Here is a 24,409-nt window from a genome sequence, read left to right as displayed (position 1 = left end):
GAATTTCTTCACAAAAGGGTGATCCCATATTGGAGCAGGCAGCCCGGGGAGGTGATGGAGTCACGGCCCTGGAGGTGTTTAAGGAAAGACTGAAGGCGGCACTCGGTGCCACGCTTTGGTAGACAAGGTGGTGTTGGGCCATGGGCTGGACTCGGTGACCGCGAGGTCTGCTCCACCCGCTCGGTTCCGTGATTTTAGGATCCGCTGGCTCTGCACAGGCCGAGCGGCGGCGGCGGCGGCTCCCCCTCACGCCCTGACGGCGGCCGCCAGGGGGCGCTGTGCGGCGCGGGGGAGCCCCTCCCTCCCTGCCGCCCTCTGTCGCTCCGCGGGGCGGGGGCGGGGCCGGGCCGCTCTCGCGATACCCGCACGGCGCCGCCCGGCCCGCGGTGCCCGGAGGTGGCGGCCCGGCCCGGCCATGGCGTCCGACAGCGACACCGAGGAGTTCTACGATGCGCCCGAGGACGTGCACCCCGCGGGCTCCCCCGCGCCGTGAGTTCGCCCTGCCCTCCCTCTTCTCAGCGCGGCCCCGCCGTCTCTGGGCAGTTCCCGGGGGTGCGGGGGGGAAGCGGGGTCAGAGCGGGGCCGCGGCCCCCGCTGGAGCTCGGGGTCCGCTCGGAGCGCGGAGGGTGCGGGCACCGAGCGGGGCTCGCCCGGCGCTGCTGCGGACGGCGGCGGCCGTGAGAGGGAGGATGAGCTCATACCAGCCTTCCTGAGGCGGGAGCGGGTGTAGAGCTGGGAGGAGACGGGCGGAGATGGCATCGGCATCGACAGAATAATCCCTGAAATGCGATAAAAGTAACAGATTTTCTGAGGAAGGAGAAGCCAGCGAGCTTCGTCAGCAACAGGCAGCTGTTGCTGCGAGAAGAACAACTTCTGGTGTGCTCCGTGCTCTGTTTTGAGTGGTGCCTTTAATACTTCCACTGTTTTTAATGGAGACTGGGCTAGATTATTTCCAGAGGTCCCTTCCAACCCTGACAAATCTGTGATTCGGTGTCGCTTTGATGTTCCTTGCCCTAAGCCAGTTGGTCCATGTAGTGAAGGTTTACCAGCGTTTTGTGGGGTTTGTCCCAGTGCTGCTGCCTCAGAACGAACCGTGACACTGTTGTTGGTGTCAGCCAAATCTGCCCCTCTTGTTGTAAATCTCTTTCTGGTTGTGTGCTGGACAGGTTATGCCTTGTATCAGTTCTGGTTTTCGTGTAGCCTGGACCAAACCTCTTCAATATTTTACGTGGTAGGATGAGGTTTCACATGGCCTCTTTATAGAGTAATAGGTATGGATTGTGGGATCCATTTGAAGCTTTAATACTGGACCAAGGAACTTGTTTTAAGCTGCGACTCAGTGGTCACTGGATGCCTACAAGAAAGGAAAGACTAGATCTTTTCTCCTCACCTTCAGATCCTGTATTAAAGTTTTTCTGAGCTCAGCTACTTAGCTGTACCCTGGTGAAAAGCACATCTTAGCATACAGTTCTGCAAGATGTGATAAGCCAGATTCACAGTGCTTGTACTGAAGTGAGGTTTTTCTCCAACTGCTTACCTCCTGCTAGGAATACTGATGAAGCTCTTCTCTGAGTTCCATTAACTCAAAGTAAACAGCAGAAAACTAGAAACAGCAAAAACTGTTCAATAAGTTAAAGCAGCTGAAGCCTGTCAAGGTTGGGACGGAGAGGGTGAAGGTGAGGGATTAGTGTGACTAGAGACCACAGACAGGAAAGGGGAAGCAGACTGTTTGGTAGAAGTGAGCTGTTAAATCTGCCCAACTGCACATCCACCTTTTGTCTGATACAGATCATGGCATGTGTCCTGGCTTTGCAGGTTTCCACCACCTGTATCTAAGCAGAACTTGATCAGTCTAACTTAATGAAGTCACTCACTAGAAATAAAAGTGAAAGATGCTTTTAATTTCTCTAGTGCTCTTCCATAACCTGTGTCAATGCATCATTGATGCAAGTCAATAGAATTCTGTGAGCCTGAGTCAAGTAAGGAGGTGATGTCTGTGAGCTTAGTTTGCAGTACAGCTGCTGGTCTCTAATTCAGTCTGTTGTTGAATCTAACAATATGGATGGTATTTTCTCAAAATAAGCTTTGAGATTTCATAAGAGCTAATTTCACACATGCATTGGGCACTTCTAGGAAGCAGGCTGGTATATTATTTTGCCTGTGTAATGATGTTGAGTTGGGACCACATTAAAAAAAAATCAAAACCTTCTTGTTGCAGGGAAGGCAACTGAAAACAAGTACATGTTGCCCTCTGCAGTTTCAGATATTTCCTCCTGCATTCAGTGTTCTGATGATCAGTAAAATCAGCTGGGAGTCCTTTTTGGCAGCACTCGTTTGCAGCAAAGCAGTGTAGATACATTTGCCCTCATTAAAAATGTGAGGTTTGTAGCTTCCTCCCTCCCTAGCCTTTGTTCTATGTGGGGAAGTTTAATAGCTGCTGATAGAGAAACTCTGAAAGTGGTGCCAAGTGTTCATGTCAGCTTGCTGACTTCTTTGCTGTTTACTTGCTTTATTAATTGTCTGGTCTATAAGAGTGGAGTTTTCAAGTTGGATGTAGGCTCCCAATTCCCACTGTTAAGTCATTAAATTACTGATGCTTGAGTCCCACTCAAGGAAAGCACCATATTCTTATCCTTGACTACATCTGTAGCTGGTGCTTTTTAAGAACTAGTTAGCAGAAATTACAGAAACCAAAGTGTTTCTTTCAGATTAGAATGGTCTGAGGTAGTGTTCCTGGGGTAGCATATCTGGGGTGATGACTTCTCTAAGGTGAGGTGTGTTTGGAGATGTTCTGAGATTACTGTATGCCCTCTGGCAAGGCCTGTGTGCTTCCCTTCTGCTCTAGATCTTGCCTTTTATTTGTAATTCTACTTTTGACATGTGGAGGGTGTCCATTTGTTGGATAACTAAGTCCAGAGTAAAAAGGGAGAGGTAGTGTGACAGAAGATGCCCCTATGTCACTCACTTTAGAAGCACTATAACCATGGAAGAATTTAGGAAAAGATGCTGAAATGTAGAGGCCTGAACAGTCCCATGCAGGACGATATCAGTTTTGAGAGAAGGAAAATATGAAGTAAGGCACACTTGGTTAGATGCAGGCACGTGACAGACCCTCTATATTTTATTTATAGGAAAAGTGATCCACCCACTCTGAAATCAAGAACTGTTAAACCTAATCATTTGGACTTCATATGCCTAACAGTGAGGGGGCAAGTTTGTTCCTAGAATGCTTGTATCCTAAAAATTGTTATGAGAAACCAAATGGAAGAGATGGTGTAGGTAATGAGAAATGCCCTCTGTTTTGTTGAAATTCTTAACTTGTAACTTCAATAGTCCTGTACTTTAGAAGTTGCCTTGATGCTTTTCCTGAAGAATGTAATGTTCCTCTGTGTAGGAAGACAGGTAAGGTAAAGTTGTGCCCCATTGACATGTGGGAGATTTTTAGTGCAATTTTTGTGTGTGTGAGTGTTACAGCCAACGTGCAAAGCTGATCGTGGTAGCAAACAGATGGAGTGGGAAGTGTTGGTTGTGTTCAGTGCTGCAGATGCATTTCTGCACTCAGAGTTTGCTGAGCTCCCCCAGGGCAGCCCAGACATGCATTGCAGCAGTGAATCCCTGTAGGTTGGGAGGTGTGACTGCCATGGAGAGCTGCAGCAGGAGTAATTACAGCTTCCAGGGCAGCCACAGGCTGGAGGGAACACGGTGTGCAGGACAGGGGTGAAGGCAGTTCCTGGGCTGGCTGCTGAGCCTGTCTGTTCTGAGCAGGGCACAGCTGCTCTGGGCACTGCAAACACCTTCCCATCTGCTTGCTGGCACACCTGTTGTGTAACAATGTACATCCTCCAGGAAGGCAGGCGCTGTTGCTTTGGGATTTGCTCAAGGCCAGTACTCACATTGTTTTTTGTTTGAAGGGCTGAGTGTTTTGTTTTCTGTCACAAAACTGAACAACAACATGTTGAAAATGTTAAGCCCTCTTCAAACAGGTGCTAGGCTGGAGCTCCCTGATATTAAGAATGGGAGCTTAATGTGGTCTGGTCACTGTCAGGATGAATTTGATAGTGGGATAAACAATTTTAAAAAAAAGTTTCTTTGTGAGTTTGTTTGACTTTCAGACTAATCAGACATCCATTTGTGCAGGTGAAATGGGGTATTTTTTTGAATTGTGTTTAATCTTTGTAGATAACCTTGAAGCCTTCCTTTGTTAAACTGGTGTAAAAGTGGTGTAATGTAAGATAATTTAGAAGTTATGTGAAATGCAGTCTAGAAGATGTATTGCTATCAGTTTATAAATCCCACCTTTTAGTAAATGTTCACACCAGATTAGTTTTTGCCTTATGTTTTCTGTGGCATATATCAGTTTTCATGTGCTGCCTGACCTTTCAAAGCCAAATCAATATTTGATCTTTGGGTTGATCTTTTGTAAATATTTTCAGACACTTTTTCCATTGTATATATGTTCTTTAAAAATGCAAGGATTTATACACTGCATCCAGAAAACGAATGGCCTTAAAGTAAAGGGGCATGCAGAAGGCTGTAAGCTCAGGTGGCTGGGAAGAAAGACCATTCCAGAGCCGTGTTGAACTGCAGGAGCTTTCAGTGACTGAGCTGGCTGACTCTGTGTGAATGTAGTAGCACATAAGCAGTAACTGCTCACGACTCTGGGAGCCCTGCTGCTGACAGACACACAGCTCAAATCCTCTCAGGCAAGGCACTGAACTTACCTGCCTGTATTACAAACTGATCTGAAAGTGGGGGTTTTGCCAAACAGTTGTGGAAGCTTTCCAGTATTTTAAAAGCATGTAAATTCCATGGTAAAGCTTCTCCTAAATTGTGTGTGTGGGTTATGTCAAGCTAACAGCACCATGTTATGTTCTACACCTGCTAGTTCTGTAACCTTTATCACTCAAGCACCTTTTTCCCAAGGTAGCTGAGCAGCCTGAGCGTGGAAAGTAACATCTGGTTTTGTTTGAGTGCAGATTTTCTGCAAAACTAGCTGGAGAAGTCTGAAACAGTAGCAGTGTCTTTTGAACCTCCTATTTTGTGTAACCAGTGTAGGAATGAGTTGCCTGTACCAGAAGTGAGGGGCTAATTAGAGGGAAGTGTCACAGTTGAAAACTGAAATATCTATTTGCATTTGAAATATCTATTTGCAGTTGAGGGATTCGTCTTATTTAGGTTGTTAAGCGGTGTCTTGTAAAATAGGAGCCTGGCTGAAGCCTAGGCATTAATGCTGTAATTATAAATATATTTCATTGTTAAAGTCATCTCATGGACTTAATGAACTGTGACACATTTCTGCCACTCCTAAGAAAATCCCAGAGTTGATAGTGGAACCGAAAATGTTTCAGTAACCAGAAATCCTACACAGGCTGAGGCCTTTCCCAGCAATGTATTTTGTGATACAAAAGATGTTCTTGTTTTTCTGGCCAAAATATTAATTTTTCTCCTTTTTTTTTTGCACATTGAGGTTAGATCTTTCTAGGAGGATTATACCTCAAAACAATGTCAATATCAATGTCTGATATTGGGACAGAAGCACCTTAGTGTAGCGTGTTAAATTAGTTGCAATGATAGAGTGTTTATGTAACAATCCACTGTACTTTCTTGTTTACTTAGCTCTGCTGTAGAAATGGGATCTTTGCTTTTTTTGTGATTAAATGCTTCCAGATGGTAAAGAGAAGAGCTGAAATTCTTAAAAAACAATTGGAAATAGTTGTGGTTTTTTTCAGGAAGTATTGCTCTTTAAAATTATTTTGGAGGCAGGAGGGGCATATGAGGCTGAGATCTCAATATTTGTCTGTATTGCTTGGTGCCAGGTGATACTTGGGGTTCAGAGTGTCCCTGATCTTGGTGGTCAGCTGGGATCTGTGTGCAATCCAGGCAGTTCTGGTAGTAAGCTTTTAAGGAATTAATCTGCAACTTTGTCTCTGCTTGTGACTGACAAACTGATAAAATCATAGAACAATTCAGGGTGGAAGCAGCCTGGAAAAATCATCTGGTCCAACCTTTCCTTTATGTATCAGCAAGATTCTGTAGTCAGAGTAAGCAGTGTGACTCAATATTTAAATATCTTCCAGAATTCTGAAAATCTTGTAGATGTAAGTTCAGGATGTAATAAGAGCTGACCATCCACTAATTGAATTGACTTGACAAGAAGTAATTATTTGATACCATTCCCCTAAGATATCTCGTTCTTTCATGTAATTAGTGTAATGAGAGGTGCTGTGTGAGTGGTTGCTAAGGCTGTATCACTGTTTCACTGTGAGTGTTTTGGAAAGTAGTGCACACCAGTTCCTTCCTGTTACAATGTATTTTGTCTCAATTTATACCAAATGTCCTGATTAGAAACAAGATCTTAGGTTTGCTACGGAGTCTGAAGGGCAGAGTGGCTGTGATAGTGCTAACTCTGTGGATCAGGATTCAGGCACTAGATTTGCACAGTACTGGAGTGTTTGTGCTTCTGCTCTCTGAGATTTTTTGTTTCTTCAATGTCCACCCAGTGCTTGGCATACATGTGCTAATTTTGAATTCTCTGTAGTGCAAGATGGTTTTAGTTTTGTACTTGGAATAACAACTTTTTACTAGAAAAGGGTGATAGGTGATTCCTAGAAGATTCTGCTGACAAACTCTCAGAATCTGTAGAAGCTGTGGATTTGTGTTTGGTATAGAGTAGGGAACTTCTATAGAAGCGATGTGAAAAACATTCACTTTGTTGCTCATCCAAATTATCAAGTATATAGTTCCTGCAAAGGAAGGCTGAGTTATAGACTGTTTGAAACAAAGCTTCCTGTCTGTGAACTCTACCTAAGTCTGTCTTCTCTTTCTAACAGGTCACCAACAAAAGTTGGAACCCATGTAGTAAAGGTGAGTTTCTTCTTAAAATCAGTCAAGTGCTTGTTGATGAGCACAGTGTTGAGTATTTCCACCTAATGTGCTACAGTATCCCTGACATCTGCACACAGAGGAAATTACAGACTTTCCTTGTTGTATGTAGCAATTGTGCTAGTCTTGAAATTCCAGCTTTCCATTTATTTAGGGTATGTTACAGTGTCTCAAAGCTCATTTTATTCTGAAATGTGTATGTGCAATTTAATTAAGCTGTATGTGATCACTAAACTGTGCTCTTTTAACTCATTAGTGAGTAGTAAGCAAGGCTCTGCAGCCACCTGGCTTTTGCTCCTGATTTATTTGAAATAGTTGATTGTGCTCTCTTCTGTCTCCAAAATAAGGAAAATCTTAATATTTGTACTTCAGAAGGCTCCCCTCTGGGTTATGTGAAGATAAACCACTATATTTAGCTTAATGAGACAGCGTTGCCACTTCCCACGCAGGTAATTGGTATTCTGTGCATAGTGACAGCAAGGCTGAATCCAGCACACAGTGAATAGGTGAGGAGCTGGAACCTTGTGCAAATAACACTCATTTCCTGCTCTCACAAGGGCCAAAGGTGCTGCTGTACAACACTTCTTGTAGGTTTGTCTGCAGAGAGTTGGGAAATCCTAGTGAAGCCAGTGTTTCTGAGCTGTCAGCAGTACTCTGCTCTGAATCAATGGTGTTTTACCAGTGATACCAAATCTTGCTATACCTCTTTAGGGAACAGGGCCTTACCCCCAGTTTTGTGTTCTGTTTAATGTCCCTTTAATAATTAAGTATTACATGTGTAAGCCTTTCAAGCAATGTTGTTTTATCATTCTCACTAAACTGTGTGCAATCAATGAACTTCAAAACTAACTTTAATGTCTTCATGAATTATTAGCTATGAAGTTCCCTATGTTGCTATTTGATTATTGAATTTTTTGAAGTATCTTCCTGAAGTACTTGTTCAAAGCTAAATTTCTGAAGGTGGAAAAAGTAGTAGCTTCTGTGCTTGGTATCATATCAGTTCAGTGAATGTGTGACTAATGGTATCATTTGTCTTGGAATGGGTAAGAAATATTTCCTAAGTCCGAAGTCTAATAGGTGTGTGAGTTTAATGTCAACAGAATTGGAAATTAATATAATAGCCTTCTGTAGGCACTGATTACATTTAAGTGTTTATGTCATCATACATTTGAAGATAAACTTTAATAATAAAGCAAAGTAGAGCTTGCATTTAGATTAGAAATGCTTTGTGGCGGGAGGGAGTGGAGAGGGAAGAAGAATTTTTCTGTAATTGCAGCTGTCTTTGCACAATATGCCATTTCTTTAGGTCAGAACTCTCCAAGATGGATGTCTGCAAGAGTTTGGGGCAGGGAGGAGTTTTAAACATAATATGTTAGGATGCTCTAGGTGTTCTGTTTGGTTGTCTGAGAATCTAGACAAAGTCTAAGGAGGAATTTTTTTTAATATCTGTACTAGACAGTCACTCTAAATAATAAACAGGGACAAATGATTGAAAATACCCTGTTCTAGTTGGCTCTGAGGGCTGCTGGATTTCTGCAGATCCCTTCCAATGTCAAGGATTCCATCAGGTTCCATTTTAGATATTGCTGATGTATGTGCTTATGGACGATGTGATGTTGTGGCCTTTCATCAGACTGGATGGTCTTTAAAGGGTTTTTTTCCCTAATGCAAACTCTTTAGCATTCTAATAATTAATGTAGAAGAGAAGGGGTATGATGAAGTTCTTACTGGTTTGTATCTCCTGAGGTTAGAGCTGTATCCTATGGTAAAAACTATTTATGGTTCTGAACCTAAAATTTTGCAGGAATTGATTAAAATGTTTACTCACAAATGAAATATTTTCAGCTTATTTGGATTTTGAAAGGATCTGCATGAAGATGACTGATGGCTAAAATATGCAATGAGCACTAGGAATAATTGTAGAGTGTAAGATTCCATGTTAGAACCTCAAAAGCATATTTGTGACCACTTGATAGAGCTGCCTGCCTTAATTTGGAAATTTCTGAATAGTTTCTACTATATGTGGCTGTTACACAGTTCTTGCATCCTTTCCTAAAAGCTGATGAGGAAAAGAGAAAATACTTTAATATGGAATTTCCTTGCTGCACGTTATCACATGTGTTTATTTCTCTGAACTTCATGCTGCCTTCAGTTTGATTTTAGTTGAGGTTGCAGCCTCTCATATATAACTGCCTATTTTGTTGCAGTGTGCATGACTCTGAAATACTTCTCATGTGTACTGAGCATTACTGTTTAAACATCTGACAGCAGTAATGTGTGAAAATGTGTCAGATTTCTTGTCCTTTATGCTATTGAATTTGTTGGAGCTGTATTTTTGTTAGATCATCTTACTGAAGAAGTTAGAACCATCGTCTTATGATGTTTTCTTTTGTAGGATGTGGACAATAAACTACACAAAGCTGGAAATGAAACATTTGTACGAGAAATGAAACAAGATGATTCAAAAGAGGTTCGTTAAATATTGCTTTGAGCTTCCAGCATCACAGAAAAAATATTAAACCATTTAATCATCAATATTCATCCTGAAACTACCATAGGTTAAAATTGGTTGTTAATGTTAGTAAGAATGTTCATCTAAAGGGTAAAAATCAAACTAAGTGTTCTAAAAACATATTTAGGATTCACCAGTTTTGAATTATTTGTGTAATTTACAGGATCATATTTAGCAGTACATGAGAACTGAAGAGTGAACAGTTTTTGTTTCCTAATAAAAAGTAGTTTTGTTTTCTCTCCAAGTATATTGAAGAAGACTGGAAATGAGTTACTTTGTTTTATCTTTTGAAAATGCCCATTTCTGCACCAAGGTTCTGGTCTCCTTTTTTAACAAACTGCATTTTGTATACAAAACAAGTCTTCAGTGGAAGAGTTCTTGTGGGTATTTTGCTGACTGATTTGTGTACCCAGGAAGTGCCTGCTGTTGACGGGTAGAATTGTTTTGTTTTGTTTCTCTAGATTATTGACAGTATTATAGAAGAAAGCCAGAAGGCCCAACAACTAGAAGATGATGCTTTAGCTTCTAGAGGAAATGAATTGACTGTTCCAACTTCAGATACAAATGCTTGGATTTCTGGAGCAGGTATCATTAGTGATGTCCCAGAAGTACTAGCTGCTAAAATACCATTACCAGAAGACACTAGAGAACCAGAGGATCAGAGTGCGTGTAAGGACACTGAATTGGAGTCTGGGAAGGTTTTGTTTAGTTCTGACCAAGAGGAATCTCACAAACCAACAAAAGTAAAAAATGCAACTGACCGTAAAATGGATGAAACTGAAGCACAAGGAGAAACATCAAAAAAAGAGGACATAACAGACAAGAAAGAGACAAATACTTTAGAAAAAGTGGCTTCAGATTTACCTACCAAAGACCCTTCTACAACAGAAGAAATGCCCCCAGCCAAGCCCCCACGGCAGCTGACTGTAGAGCCTGACATAGTTGCCAGCACAAAGAAACCTGTCCCAGCCCGGCCCCCCCCTCCCAGCAATGTCCCTCCCCCAAGACCACCCCCCCCTGCACGGCCAGCCCCACCCCCCCGGAAGAAGAAGAGTGAACTGGATTTTGAAGTGCAAAAACCTGTTCTAGAAGGCAAGTATTCTAGTTTAGATGGGTTTATTTATCTACAGGGTATCATTTTTTTTTTGTGTTTTGAGTGAAGGATCATTCAGTCCTGTGATTTTTAGTTTAGTTGATAGGTAAAAAATCAAGCAACAATCTTAGCTTATTACAATGAAGTAATACCCTTCTGCTTTCTTGTAAGGTAAGACTTCCTACTAAAATAGCTGTAGCTATAGCTAGGAGAAGTTTACTCATCAATACATAAGCTAAAAACCAGTTACTTCAAATAAAATGTGTGTGTGGTCTGTATTTGCATAGAAATGCAAGTCAAGGTGTGGACTGAGGTCTTATGAAAATGAGTAGTCCTGGGTTACTCGGAAATTACTATCAAAAAGAAGTTAATAAAGCTTAAGAGGCCTAGGTGTGAAGTCATGCCTGAACCTCCAACTGTATATGAAATACTTAATTGTAAGTTATATATGGTGGCAGTTGATCATTAAAAAATATTAAACTGGTCAGAAAGGGTGTTCAGGCCTGTAAGTGATGTTAGGGTTTGATCCCTATGGCAAGTGTTATGCTCTTCTTTCTTATAAATCTCTTTTCAGTTTCTCGAGACAGCTTCACAGCTGGTGGTCTTTTAACTTCAAGTTCAGTGACAGAAGGTGTGCCCAAAGATTCTCAGCCTTCCTTGGATTTGGCCAGTGCAACTAGTGGAGATAAAATTGTCACTGCCCAGGTACTGGGAAATGGTTGTGAGTTTGATGACTGGAACATTTTCTATTGCTTCAGTGATACAGTAGAGATAATGTAATCTGTGTCTGCACCATTTCAGGAAAATGGGAAAGCAGCTGATGGCCAAACAACAAATGAAGTACTTGGACCACAAAGACCCAGGTCTAACTCTGGCAGAGAGCTCACAGACGAGGTATCTATGGCTGTGTCTGTACATGGAACACCTTTGTGCTTGCTTTCCCTATCTGGTAAATGAGTTGTTGTAGTCAGGTCACTCCTTGTTCTCTGAACCACTCCATGCTGTCACCAGGAATGCAAATAGGGAGGATGGCACAGCTGGCTTTGTCCACCTAAGAACTTTGTGTCTCCTGAGTCATGTGTGCCTTTAGCCTTTGAAGGTGTGAGCTGTAGCAGACCTGAAATGCCATCAAGTTCATGTTGGTAGCTATGCAAACACCTCATAGGATTTTCATGGGAGGGAACAGCAGCAAACCTGGTATTTTGTCAGGTGTCTGAAAGGGGAAGGAGTCAGCAATAGGAAAATGATCTTCCTCATACTAAAAATAGTTTCTTCAGTTACTAATTCTGCTAATCCTGATGATATTTGGCTTTTCTAAGTTTTCATTTGTGTCTATCACTGTATAGCTTTTTTCAACTGTTGCTGAACCTTTGTAAGCATTCATGAGATACCCCAAATAAACCTTTTCCTTTGTAGTGCTAGTCAGTTCTCAGTTCCTTTTCTCCCTGTATGTTAAGTTTGCCTTTGGCTAAACCTAAGATACAGCAGTTGGAGTAGGAAAGGGGAAGACTGCAATGTCTATTAATTGCATCATATGTTTGATATTAGCATGAAAAGTGTCAGGCAGTGGTTGATGTCTCTATAGCTGCATTTTTGATTTATGAAATTGAAGCTTGTGATATGTAGCTGTTCATCTTTGTCTAGTGGTTGATAATGTTTGCACTAACATGCTAATTTAAGCTTAGTCTTTGTAAAATAAATATATAGCGAACTACAGAATTACCCATTAAGATAAATAATTTGTAAGTTTTGATGATTTTTGTTTTGGTCTAGGTTTTCAAGTCTAATCAAGTTCTCTTCATTTCACATCTTATTTTTTTGATAGGAAATTCTAGCAAGTGTAATGATAAAAAACCTTGATACAGGTGAAGAAATACCTCTGAGTTTGGCAGAAGAAAAGTTGCCAACAGGCATTAATCCCCTGACTTTGCATATCATGAGGAGAACTAAAGAATATGTCAGGTATGAGTCATGAGAGCTTTCAGCTCACAAGATGCTGTTGCTCTCAGGGTTTTTGCATGAACGGAAGCCGCTCTTACGCAGGTAAAAAGAGCCCCAATCCATCTGTCTGACTAATCTGAGCTGATTCCCAGTTCTCAATGAACCAGGCTCATTATTGATTTCTCTCAAGTTAACTAAAACTTGCTGATCCTGCCGGAACTTGATAAGCAAGTACATCTGAAAATCCACTGATCTCCAGTTAGCCCTTGATGTACTAAATGTCATTTTTGTGCTGAATTAAACACGTTTTGTGTTCATGTACTGGATGTTGTTCGTGCCACCACCTCCTGTAGTTTTTTCAGTGTTTCATAGGAGACTGTTTCTCTGAAGATCTGTTGTCTTTAGTGCAGGTGATGCTTTGAGGTTTGCCTGTTCTTATAGAGTTTTAGATCCTTCTAATTTGTAAAATGGACTCTTTTTGCAATCTTTGATAGAAAAAGACACGTACTTAATGATTAGAATACCATGTCAGTCTAGATGTTCTTTTCAAAGGCCCATATGAATTTATACATTGGACAACTTCAAAGTTTTTTGCATTGGTGTATTATTGAAAAGCTCACTTTTCTAGAACTCTTTTGTGAAAAAACTCATATTTCAGGATTAACAACTATTAATTTATTTAATCTGTGGAAAGCAAGATATGAGAACAAAGTGGCATGTTACCAGTTCCTAGTAATTTAATGTATTATGTCTGCTCTTAGCTTTCAAAGTATCACTATAAGCTTAAGTTGGAAATTTGTGGCAGGGAATAATATATCTGGCAACTGCAGAGTGTATGCAGATTTAGTATCAAGATGCCTAAGAATTGAAAGACCTGTTTATTAAGTGATTAAAATAATGTCCATGTTTTTTCAATGTGTTACATAGAGGAATAAAGATGGATCCTAAAATGCATGGCCTACTTTACTAATGTTTCACTCAATTTAGATTCATTATGATATCCCATTAAACAGTCACTTCTGTATTTCCTAGTAATGATGCAGCACAGTCTGATGATGAAGACAAAATGCAGACACAGCAAACTGACACTGATGGAGGGAGGTTAAAACAGAAAACGTAAGATGCTGTTTTATGTTTTTTCATTTCCCTAGAAAGAAAAAACAGATTTTATTTTTCTAAGAGGAAGCTTCCCTTCTGATTACTGATCAAGTTGCCTTTTGAGTAATCACTTTACTAGTGATACCTGATATTACATAAGCCTGTAGCTCTGTTGTTGAACTGAAGGTTGCATGACTGCTGTCAAATTTACTGCTTATTTTAAGAAGCAGTAATGAAAAAAGATAAGGTTGCATTACAAATCAAAATTAGTGATTATAGTAGCAAAAAAAAAAGAAAATTTCCTTTATTATGTGTTGAAAACGTACCCTTGTTTTTAAGGACTCAACTGAAAAAGTTCCTTGGCAAATCTGTGAAGAAAGCAAAGCACCTTGCTGAAGAATACGGTGAACGTGCTGTTAATAAGGTTAAGAGTGTTCGAGATGAAGGTAAATGACAATCCTTTTTTTTTTTTAATAGGGTAGTTGGTTTATCCTTGTGCTTTTAGGAACCAAAGCTGCTAGAGGAACATACACTGCTGCATTCTATCACTGTTCTGCAGTTGGTGATAGGATTTTTTTAGAGTTGAACCTTGTAGCTTAGTAGACATTTTGAGGCAACCAGGTTACAAGGATAAATTCTTCAACTAAACCAGCTTAATGCTCTGATTTTTTGTTGTGCTGTTAGAAAGAGGTTTTGATATCAAAACATGCACATTTTTGGAAAGTTACTCCAGCAAAGGTAGAAGTGGGGATTATCTTCATTACTTTAGTAAATCAGATTGTTTTCTGGCAACCAGTACTACAACTGGAATTCTCATATAGCATGAGCTCCTGTTAGATTTCCCAACTACAGCTGAATTCTCCCCTTTTTGTTTCATCTGTGTGTCTTTCAGACAGACTTTTAGTGCTGCAGCAGCTGATGTAACCACAGCCTGAGATAAGTGCCATGGAAATGCTGCACTTCTGTGTCTTGTGTTGCCAGTGGCTGTTGCCCACAGCTCTTTTGCAATTCTTGTACTTCATGGGCAAATCACCAGGCCATTGCAGTGTACTCAGAGAGAAAAAACCAACAGACTCATTTTCAGCACACATCAAACTGACAGAAATCACTTAGTGCAGGATCTCCTGAATGCAAGGCAGGTGCCAAGAAAGGGGCAGAACAAAAATTTATAAAATTTATAGCTCTTCTTATTTTCAGTGTTCAGTGTTTGGATTTGCTGTAGCCTAAAATTAATGCAGATGTATTTTTAGACCTTAATGCAATACTATTCTTTTTTTACTTTAAGATCTTTAAATTGCCTATAGAAATTGTCTAACTCAAGACTAATCCACTACCAAAAAGCTTACTAACATATGAAATAGGTGCTGCAATATCTAGTGCTGAATTTGTGTTCCTCTAAGTCTTTCACACAGATCAAGATGATCCCTCTTCCAGTGATGATGAAGGGATGCCCTATACAAGACCAGTTAAATTCAAAGCAGCACATGGCTTCAAGGGACCTTATGATTTTGAACAAATTAAAGTTGTTCAGGATCTCAGTGGAGAGCATATGGTAGGTGGTTTTTCCATCTGTGGTTTTGCTCAATCTGTTCAGCCTGAGATTCAACTTCTCATTTCCATCTACTTGCTGACCTCCAAAAATGACTGTCAGGTTTATTCTCTGTGGAAAAACTTCATTAAAAAAAAAAAGAAAAAAAAGAAAAGAAAATTTGGCTGGTTTGCCCAGATCTTCAGGGGGGTAAAAAGCATGTAGATTCCTAGGAATTCCAGGGATTCTCCAGAGCTCTCCTTTGAAGAGTGATGGTATCAAGTGGTATTTGTTTTTTTCAGTTCCTGCAGTTACAACTTTAGGCTGAAATAGGCTATTTTCATCTATCAGAACTGAGCACAGAGCAGCAAGCTTTACCTGCTCAGCAGTAAATAAATGAGTCTATTGGACGGATGAACACAATATTGAACAGAAATACTTCCTAGGTTTTGGAGGCAAAAGTCAGGAGAGGTTAATGGAGTATGTGGTTCAGAGTGATAAGGTGGGGAGAAACCAGGATAGGATATTGCAGAGATGCCTGTGGAGAATCAGGCAGAAAAGCTACTTATTTGTCACTATTTGAAGTGTGCATGCTTCCCTATGAGTCTGGAATACATTCTAGTATTCCTGATTTCCCAAACTTCTGCTGACAGATGCTGTCTGACATTGGAAGCAATCTTTCATCTCTAAGTGTTGGGCTGAGGGTGATGACCTACAGCAGTCAGTGACCAGAGATTCCAAGTTGTCATCCACAACTGAACTTTCAATTCCTGCTGGTAATCCCTGCTAGTTTCCATCATGCCAATATTTGACTTCTTAAACCCAGGAAATGCCTCCAAATAGGCGGAGCATGGTGGAGTCAAATGCCTGGTAGCTCTTTATTCAGTAGCAGGAGGAAATGGGATACTGCTTGTGTGGTTATGTTTTATTGACAAGTAACTCTTTGGACTTGGCAATGGAGAAAGAATTATCATCAGAGGCTTTGCAAAACCCTCATGCCAATGATAAATACAACAAATATATGTAGTACCCATTTTGGTGTAACCAATCACTGTTTCTATCTACTTTAAAAAACGCATGCAAACCTCAAGTGCAACTACAAGTACTTGTCAGTTCTACAAAACAAGCAGGAGGTTCTGAGCCCCTCAGACAACTGTACAAGTCTTATGTGGGATTCTGTGGTAGGGCTGACGTCCTGTAACTCCTCTCTTGCAGTCATCTGCCCTGTGGGTTTTTTCTTTCAAACTGTTTTTGCACATATGTTACACAATCCACCAGTCTTAACAATTACTTATCAGCATCTTGATCTACAGTTTATTTTACTTGTGGTATCTTGAGTATGTCTAAAATCTTGTCAGTTGACATTGTAGAATGTCTTTTTGGTATGCAGAAAAGCACTTTTTGTGACTTAATAATCTCTTCATTTTGACAGGGTGCTGTTTGGACAATGAAATTTTCTCACTGTGGGCGATTACTGGCGTCTGCAGGGCAGGACAATGTAGTGAGGATATGGGTTTTGAAGAACGCCTTTGACTATTTCAATAACATGCGCATGAAGTACAACACAGAAGGTATCTGTGCGTGGCTGGAGCTCTGGAACAGGGGAAATTCTGGGTATTTGGGAACTTGGTGCTGACCATGGTGTTTCTGTCTGTGTTCCAGGCCGTGTCTCCCCTTCTCCCTCTCAAGAAAGCCTGAATTCTTCCAAGTCTGATACTGATGCAGGGGTAGGTACACAAGGTGTTGGGAGGGGAAGAGATGGTCTGGTTTGTAATGCCAGATCTTCATTGTTGCTTTATCCAAATACACATTAAGGAGTTCTTGGCTTGTGTCTTTTTGTCAAACTGTCATATCAATAGATGTCTTCAATCAAATATATTAATTCCATGTACAAGGGGGGCAAGCAAGGAAGCCCATCACTGAATTGAAAGCATTACAAGATCTGCATAGCTGTGCTGTGGCCTCCTGCCAGAGGAGATTGCTGAGTGAATTGCTAAGGGGAAAAACCCTACATCATTGAATTTTCTGTCTTAGTGTTTTATCTCTGACCATTACTTGTGGTTAACATCTGACTTGATGTTTTTTCTGAGGAAGGCCAAAGTGAGCAGTGGGATTCCCAGAAGCATAATGATACCTGACAGATTTAAATTTTTCACATCTCTGTAGAAAAAAATGGAACATGACTGAAAAAAAGTATTCAGACACTCTTACTTGTAGTTTCCAGATACTGTAGTAAACCTTGCCATTAAAATGAATGTATTTTAGGTGGGTTTTTTTCTATTTTTGGCTTTCAGCAGTATAAGAAACAGATGATAAAGTCAGGGTTTAAGTGAACATCTTGGCAGAAGCGTTATTTAGTGTGTGTTGTCTTGGCAGAGGGGGAAGCAGGGAGGCCAGCAATTGTTCTTTAACTCATGTAAATGAGTGGGCTTGCTAAGCCACACACACCAGAGATGCTGTTTTGAGTGGTTGGGTTTGGGTTAGTTTTTTTTCCTGGAGAGGTTTTGTGTAGGAACTTCTAGGGCTTTTAAAAATTATGATTTTACACCTGTTAATTCTGAACTGGTCTCTTACTAGGAAGTTGTCATTCATGATATGCACTAGCAACTTGGAAACCTGAACTCACAGTTTATATTCTGAAGTGGAACACAGTTTTTAAGGTTGAGATACTTTGTTCCAAAAGCTTATCTTCAGGTGTTTGCTTAAATTGCTGTCAAACTGATCCCACTGAATAAGAGCTGAAAAATGGAAAATTTAGAACATCATAATTTTGCACTTCCAGGATGATGCTTCACAGCCCATTGTACTTGACATTTACTTTGGTTTTGTATTAGTGCAATATTGTTTGTTCAAATTGTTATTGTCCTTACAGTTTTTTAAGCAGTAAGTGCCTCATGGTAAAATTTTCCATCTAATATTTGGTAATATTTCTGTACATTTCTCTGATAGATTTGCAGTGCAGTTGATGAAGACCCAGATGATAAAAATGCCCCATTTCGTCAACGACCATTTTGCAAGTACAAAGGCCACACAGCAGATCTTCTTGATCTTTCCTGGTCTAAGGTAAGGCACCTTAATACAGGCTACACAGTTCTTCTGTGTTTTCCTTATTTTCTGTTGTCAGTTGCTGCTAGAACCATACAATTAAACAATATGAAATGATCCTTAAAGTTAAGAGAAATTTTATACAGGCAACATTTATTCTAGCTGAAATAGTTGGAATAAATTGAGCAACCTTCTTGTGCTTGTGTAATTAAGAGTGGTCTTAAAAAAACCCAAACAAGCCAGTAACAATTACAGTTGTGTATTCAATAATGAAAGTAAATTATTTAGAGTGGGAGGGTTTTCCATTGAGGTGTGTGGTTTCTGTTATATGGTGTTACTGCTTTTCCTGTCTTCAGTGTGCTTCACTTTTTGTGCAAAGTGTACATGTTCTGAAGTTGCTGAACACATACATCTATTTTAAAATTAGAGTTACCTTGTTTCACATCAGACTTATTCAGATAATTCTCCACATGGGAACGCAGTTGTACTTTTAGAAACACAGTCTGGTTGAAGCATCTCAGTCATCTCTGAGGTCTGTCATGCCATTTCTTCTCTGAATACTTTAATTACATTCCAAGTATTCATTTTCACTGAGATTCTTCCAGAAAATTTTGTTACCAAGGGTCAGTGTACAGCTCTTAAGGAAAGCACTGATCAGTAATGGTAATTTGGATAAACCTTTTTATCTGAAAATATAAAATTTCATGGCAGCATAGCCTTAGTAAAGCTCTACCAATCAAATTGCTTCTGTATTTCCAGTTACTTTGTGTCTATTAATAACTGAGGAATTCTCTTGTTTCACAGAATTACTTCTTGCTTTCTTCTTCTATGGATAAAACTGTCAGATTATGGCACATATCAAGAAGAGAATGTCTTTGCTGTTTCCAGCATATAGACTTTGTCACTGCTATAGCTTTCCATCCAAGGGTAAGTGTAACTGCCCTCTTACTTCTAGACAGGTAGGATTTAAAATTACAACATTCTATTCCCTTTTTTTTTAAATTAAAAAAATAAAATGATTGAATAATAGGGTTTGTGAACTTCAAAAATATGCTTCATGGATAATATTCCAGGACTTTGTGTTCATCTTCACTGAACTTCACTAGGACTGTCCATGGGGTTTAACCATGTGTACATGTGAAGTGGAAAGTGAATTGTCTGTTGGCTGTGTACCATCAAAGCTGATATAGTGCAGAGTAACTTTGTGAAAAGTTAGAATTTCTAGTGAGGGATATTGTGATAAAATATTTGTGGGGAAAAAATCATAATGAGATTGAACAGATTGTCCAGAGACCACAGAATCCTTGAGAATTTTTAAAACTTGACAGAATATAACCCACTACAGCCTGATCAAACTTTTGGGAGGTGGATCAGAGGCCTCCAGAGATTAATTTCAACTTTTTATAAATTTTTAAAAATACTGTAATCAAGCTTCCTAATATTAATAAAATTCAAGTGGGAGAACAGTGTTTGTCAGTGTTCCCTAAACATACAGAACTAGTAGATGTATGGGAAATCATGAAAGGAGCTTTCAGCTCCTGGCAGGGTGAGTGTTGAGAGGGTAGAAACTACCTGTGCTAACAGTAAGCAATTTTCTAACCTGAGGTATAACTGCATGTGTGTAATCTTTTCAAAAACCTATTAGAATTTGAATTCCATTTGCCACAAATTTCTTAAACGTTATAATTAGTTCATCTGAGGGTTCTTACTGGGAAATTCTGTAGAGGAGCTGTTTGGAAATGGGGTGGGAAGGTTTTAAGGAAGGCAGAAGCTTACTCATAGCACAAGTGGAGATTAAACCTTGTGTGTGTTCTCAGGATGACAGGTACTTCCTCAGTGGTTCATTGGATGGAAAACTCCGACTCTGGAACATTCCTGACAAAAAAGTGGCATTATGGAATGAAGTAGATGGGCAGACAAAATTGATTACAGCTGCCAACTTCTGTCAGAATGGCAAATATGCAGTGATAGGCACCTATGATGGAAGATGCATCTTTTATGACACAGAGGTAAACAAACTTTGAGGCTGTGGATTTTTTTGTGTTAAATAACAAACAGATTTAGAAGTCATGGTTATTTAAATACCAAGAAACAAACCTGTTAGAGCTTGAAGCAAACTAATGTTTTTACACAATTGTTTCAGTTTTGGACTCATTTTGATATCTTTTCAGCACTTGAAGTATCACACACAAATACACGTGCGTTCTACCAGAGGTCGAAATAGAGTTGGAAGAAAAATTACTGGCATTGAACCTTTGCCTGGAGAAAATAAGGTACTGTCTTTGAGTGCAGCTTTGGACCAGTACTGAATTCTGATATTTCTATCTAATGCTTAGTAAGTTTGTGCCAAATCTTTTAACACTACTGAAATGAGCCTTGCTGTTTGCTGATTTAGGCTAATACAATACTAAGTAGTGGTAAAATAGATTATATATTCTTTTAATGATGTTATGCTCTGATTAATGTGCAGGTGAAAAAAATGTTTCCAGATGGCTAATTGTTTCCACTCATAAATTTATTTCTTTCTTTTCTAGATACTAGTGACATCAAATGACTCCAGAATCAGATTGTATGACCTAAGAGATCTGTCTTTATCTATGAAGTACAAAGGTTATGTCAACAGCAGCAGCCAAATCAAAGCCAGCTTTAGGTAAGACAGTTTTGTAACAATGGAGTTGATGGATTTGGGAAATGCTGTGGCTGAAGTATGGAGGGTTTTGTTTAAATAATCTACATTGGCATGAAACTGAGCTTCTGAAATGTCACTTGGCTTGGAATGCAAAGGTAAAAAAAGACTCTGGTGAAGAGTGATGAGCTGGGAGCTCCTGTGGGTGAGTGAATGCATTTGCATCCTGTGGACAGTGTGTCCATTACTGTTGCTGTGAGGGCAGGAACTGTGCTACAGCTGAGGTTGGAAAGGACCTTGGGAGATCATCTTGCTCAGCCCCCCTGCTCCAGATAAATTTCCCAGATTAAATCATCTCTACTTCCTGGGCTGTAGCCCAGTTAGTGTCAGAGTTTAGAGATGCAGAGCTGCTGTAATGCATGCCTGAACAGCTAAGAAAAGTGATGTTTTTCCTTCTTTGAATCTTTAGCCATGATTTTACCTACATTGTAAGTGGTTCAGAAGATAAATATGTCTACATTTGGAGTACATACCATGACCTGAGCAAGTTTACATCTGTAAGAAGAGATCGAAATGACTTCTGGGAAGGCATTAAAGGTAAATACCAGCTTTTGATCTTTGTTTTATCAAAGCTCATATGATTTGAAAATTGAAATATTTTATTTGCTATGCATTTACTGTGAACAAATTCTTGCCAGGATGCATGGTAATTGGTGGCCTGACAGGAATCCTTGTTCACAGGAGACTCTCTTTGGGATGGCAAGAGACAAAGTATCTTAGAGTTTGTCCAGCTTCAGTAAGAGATTTTGAATTAATGTAATGTTTTGCTGGCTAATTTTAGAAATCAAAATAATTACCAACCCATAATCCTTTATGGAAAAGTGGCTTTGAAAACAAATGCAAACTTTCTCTTTCACAGCAGACTAAAACAAAAAATGGGTGGGGAAAAAAGCAGCTCTTTTATGTGCTCCACATGCACACTGTTTTTGGAAAATGTGGGCCATGTTTATATATTTTGGACCTCTTGCCAGTTAGTTTTGGGCACTTAGATCATCTTCTGAAATCCCAAGATTATAGAACAATGACAGTTGTTCCTTAAATTCTGAGTTTACCTGATGGCCACTAGCACTGAGATTCTTGTATATTTACTAGAAGTTCTGCCTGCTATTCTTGTAAAATTAACAAATTCTTGAAACAAGGTAATCAAAAAATCAAAATTGGATTGTCTTTCTGAAGCGCACAATGCAGTCGTCACCTCTGCAATCTTTGCTCCGAATCCTGGTCTGATGGTGTCACTGGAAACTTCTGAAAAGCAAGAAGCTGAAAGTAAGGCAGAAGATTGTGAGATATCAGACACCATCCCCTCTGGTAGGTGTTTAAGGTGAACTCTGCTTGGTACCATGGCATGAGCAGGAAAATACTATGAATATTTCTGATCTGGGCAGGGGTTTCTTGAGAAGAAAAGTCCTTGCAGTGGCACGGGTATACATTCCAACTTAGCATTCCACCTTGAACATTTTGGCAGCTGTTGCATTCTTAAAAGCTGAGGGAGGATGTGAGATGAGGGGTACAGTTGCCATCCTAAGTACTTTAGGATTGTTCCTTTTACATTGGAGCTGTTAGGAGGTAGAGCTGCACCAACCATTAATGAAACGAAGTGCAGATGTTTCTTGAAGTATTGGCTAGAAGTCAGAAATATGATAAAGGAAGAAGGGTATCACAGTGATGTCATATATTTTAATGAGAGTGTGATTTTTATACATATATTTTTTTTTTTTTAATGAACTAACAATTTATTCTCATTCTTGTTAAGGAGCTCTGAAGACAGATCACACAGAAGTGCTTTTATCAGCTGACTTTACTGGAGCAATTAAAGTCTTCATTAACAAAAAGAAAAATGTATCTTAGTTGGTTTGCAACTGACAGCATAAAGCTATGGTACTGTGGGATTGAAATTCCATAAATAATGCAGGCAAAAGCAAAGTATCTAATATAATAATGTTACAGGCTGATTTATTTTTAAATCTTTATTTTAAGGCTACTCAAATATTGGATCCTTGGAAAGCAGTGTGCCTATTAACACCTGGGCTTGTAGGATAGAGAGGAATGTGTAAGAATAATCCTGCCAAACATTAGACTCTAAACTTTCTGCAAACAGTTGTTTTGCCATGTCATTGTGAACCTGCACAGGTTTCTGCACAAAATTGTGTCTGCACATGTGTGTGCCTTTGGGATACATGCACGAATTGGAACCTGTATCAAAAGGGTTTTAGTGGTGCTTCTGGCCACTAGATGTCAGGAGCTGGGGTGGGAAAGGAAGGCTGGAAAAATGCTGAATAATCTAGTCTGATCTTTGCACAAAATTCCATTGGAGAAAGATCTTGAATTTGTAGTAGCTAATATTCAGAGTTTTAAGTTATGCAAGTTTTTGATGGGTCAGCAACCATGTGTAAATGTTTTTATAAATTTCTCAACTTCAGGACGTGAAAAATTTTTTGTTGTCTTTTAATTGTTGTGGACTTTAGATTCCTTTCTTATATATAATTTTTTGCACACTGGAGCACAATACTTGTGTAAAGAATTCTCTCATTCCGTGTTCACGGGCACCAGGATATATTCACCTTCCAGATAAAGTTAAGCTGCATTAGAAAGTTCTTATATTTTACAACTATGTAAAATAAACTGTTTACATTTTTTAAGCATTGTAGCTTAAAGTTTTAAGTTCTTCTTGTTTGTTTAGTGCCACTGAATTTTGAAAGTCTTTGTAAATATTCATATAAAACACCTATGAAGTAACATTCTGGGTATCATAACCCATGAAATGTTATTGATGGTCAAATGTTTCAGAGAACAAATGTATCATTAAACTTGGTCACACACTTGGAAATTGTTGCTTCTTTTCCATTTTGAGTTGTTAATTTGCCTTTTGTCTAAAGTAGTTTTGACCAGTTTCTGAGATCATTGATCCTGCAAGCACTTGTTACCTTCTGAGTTCTGCTTTTCCTGATCTCGTCACACCTTTATTTCTGAAAGAATGGGGAATGAAGTACTGCAACTGGATATAAAGTAGAATTTAGAGTAATTATATGATAATTTCACATGAGGAAAACTTCAGAAGTGTGCACAGAATCCTCTCCTTCCCATTAGTGGAAGAATGAAGACATGAAAGGCAGGAAGTGAGTCTCACTCACCATTTAATTCTTTTCTACTCAGGTGAATTTGGCTATGGCTTTGTATAGAATTGTCTTGGACAAGAAAGGCAGGTGCAAGGGGTTTATTATCAGTAAAAATAGATAAAAGAATGGTACACACATTATATAAAATTATCTTCAGTTAACACAGTTGGGTGAATTTGACTCAGAGTTGAAAATACCTGCATGGATGAAACAAGCTAAACTGTCTCAGGGTTCTTTTGTTACTTTGAGCTCCACTGAATTGACAGAATTGAGGAGGTGGCACAAGAAGACATTTGGTTTGTGACTCCAAAAATCAGTTTCTGTAATATATGCAGTATCTGTGTAGAAGACTGTAACTGAGTGAGATTTCTGTGAGCTGTTCCCAGACACTTCTAGGGTTTGTTACAGATATTCTACATATTTATTGACTCATACAAGTTAAGAAGCTGCTTTATGCAATACAATGCCATCACTTTGCTTCCAGGTACCTTAATTCCAGTCTTGGCAC

General features: G+C 39.5%; 1 protein-coding gene across 1 annotated transcript; it reads left to right on the top strand.

Moving 5' to 3' along the window:
* The first annotated feature begins 381 nt into the window (after nucleotides 1-381).
* WDR44 (WD repeat domain 44) lies at nucleotides 382-23,612 on the top strand. The gene is made up of 20 exons (XM_066559652.1): nucleotides 382-489; nucleotides 6,831-6,864; nucleotides 9,278-9,352; nucleotides 9,856-10,486; nucleotides 11,062-11,192; nucleotides 11,289-11,381; nucleotides 12,313-12,449; nucleotides 13,461-13,544; nucleotides 13,866-13,972; nucleotides 14,927-15,078; nucleotides 16,487-16,625; nucleotides 16,717-16,781; nucleotides 18,004-18,117; nucleotides 18,904-19,026; nucleotides 19,917-20,108; nucleotides 20,271-20,372; nucleotides 20,634-20,749; nucleotides 21,195-21,322; nucleotides 21,962-22,093; nucleotides 22,539-23,612. Exons 1-20 carry the CDS (start codon nucleotides 416-418, stop codon nucleotides 22,631-22,633), a joined length of 2,724 nt encoding a protein of 907 aa, XP_066415749.1. The 5' UTR covers nucleotides 382-415; the 3' UTR covers nucleotides 22,634-23,612.
* The last annotated feature ends 797 nt before the right edge of the window (nucleotides 23,613-24,409 follow it).

This window comes from Molothrus aeneus, chromosome 14, assembly GCF_037042795.1.
Source record: "Molothrus aeneus isolate 106 chromosome 14, BPBGC_Maene_1.0, whole genome shotgun sequence".
Classification (NCBI taxonomy): Eukaryota; Metazoa; Chordata; class Aves; order Passeriformes; family Icteridae; genus Molothrus; species Molothrus aeneus.
Note: the sequence above shows the minus strand (reverse complement) of the source record. Positions and strands in the feature narration are given on the sequence as shown.

What these genes read in the sequence shown, in the direction of transcription:
- WDR44 (XM_066559652.1), top strand. Translation starts at nt 416, where the DNA reads ATGGCGTCCGACAGCGACACCGAGGAGTTCTACGATGCGCCCGAGGAC. An exon ending in AACAAGATGATTCAAAAGAG is followed by an intron (nt 9,353 to 9,855) that starts GTTCGTTAAATA and finishes TTGTTTCTCTAG; the next exon opens with ATTATTGACAGTATTATAGA. An exon ending in CATGAAGTACAACACAGAAG is followed by an intron (nt 16,626 to 16,716) that starts GTATCTGTGCGT and finishes TCTGTGTTCCAG; the next exon opens with GCCGTGTCTCCCCTTCTCCC.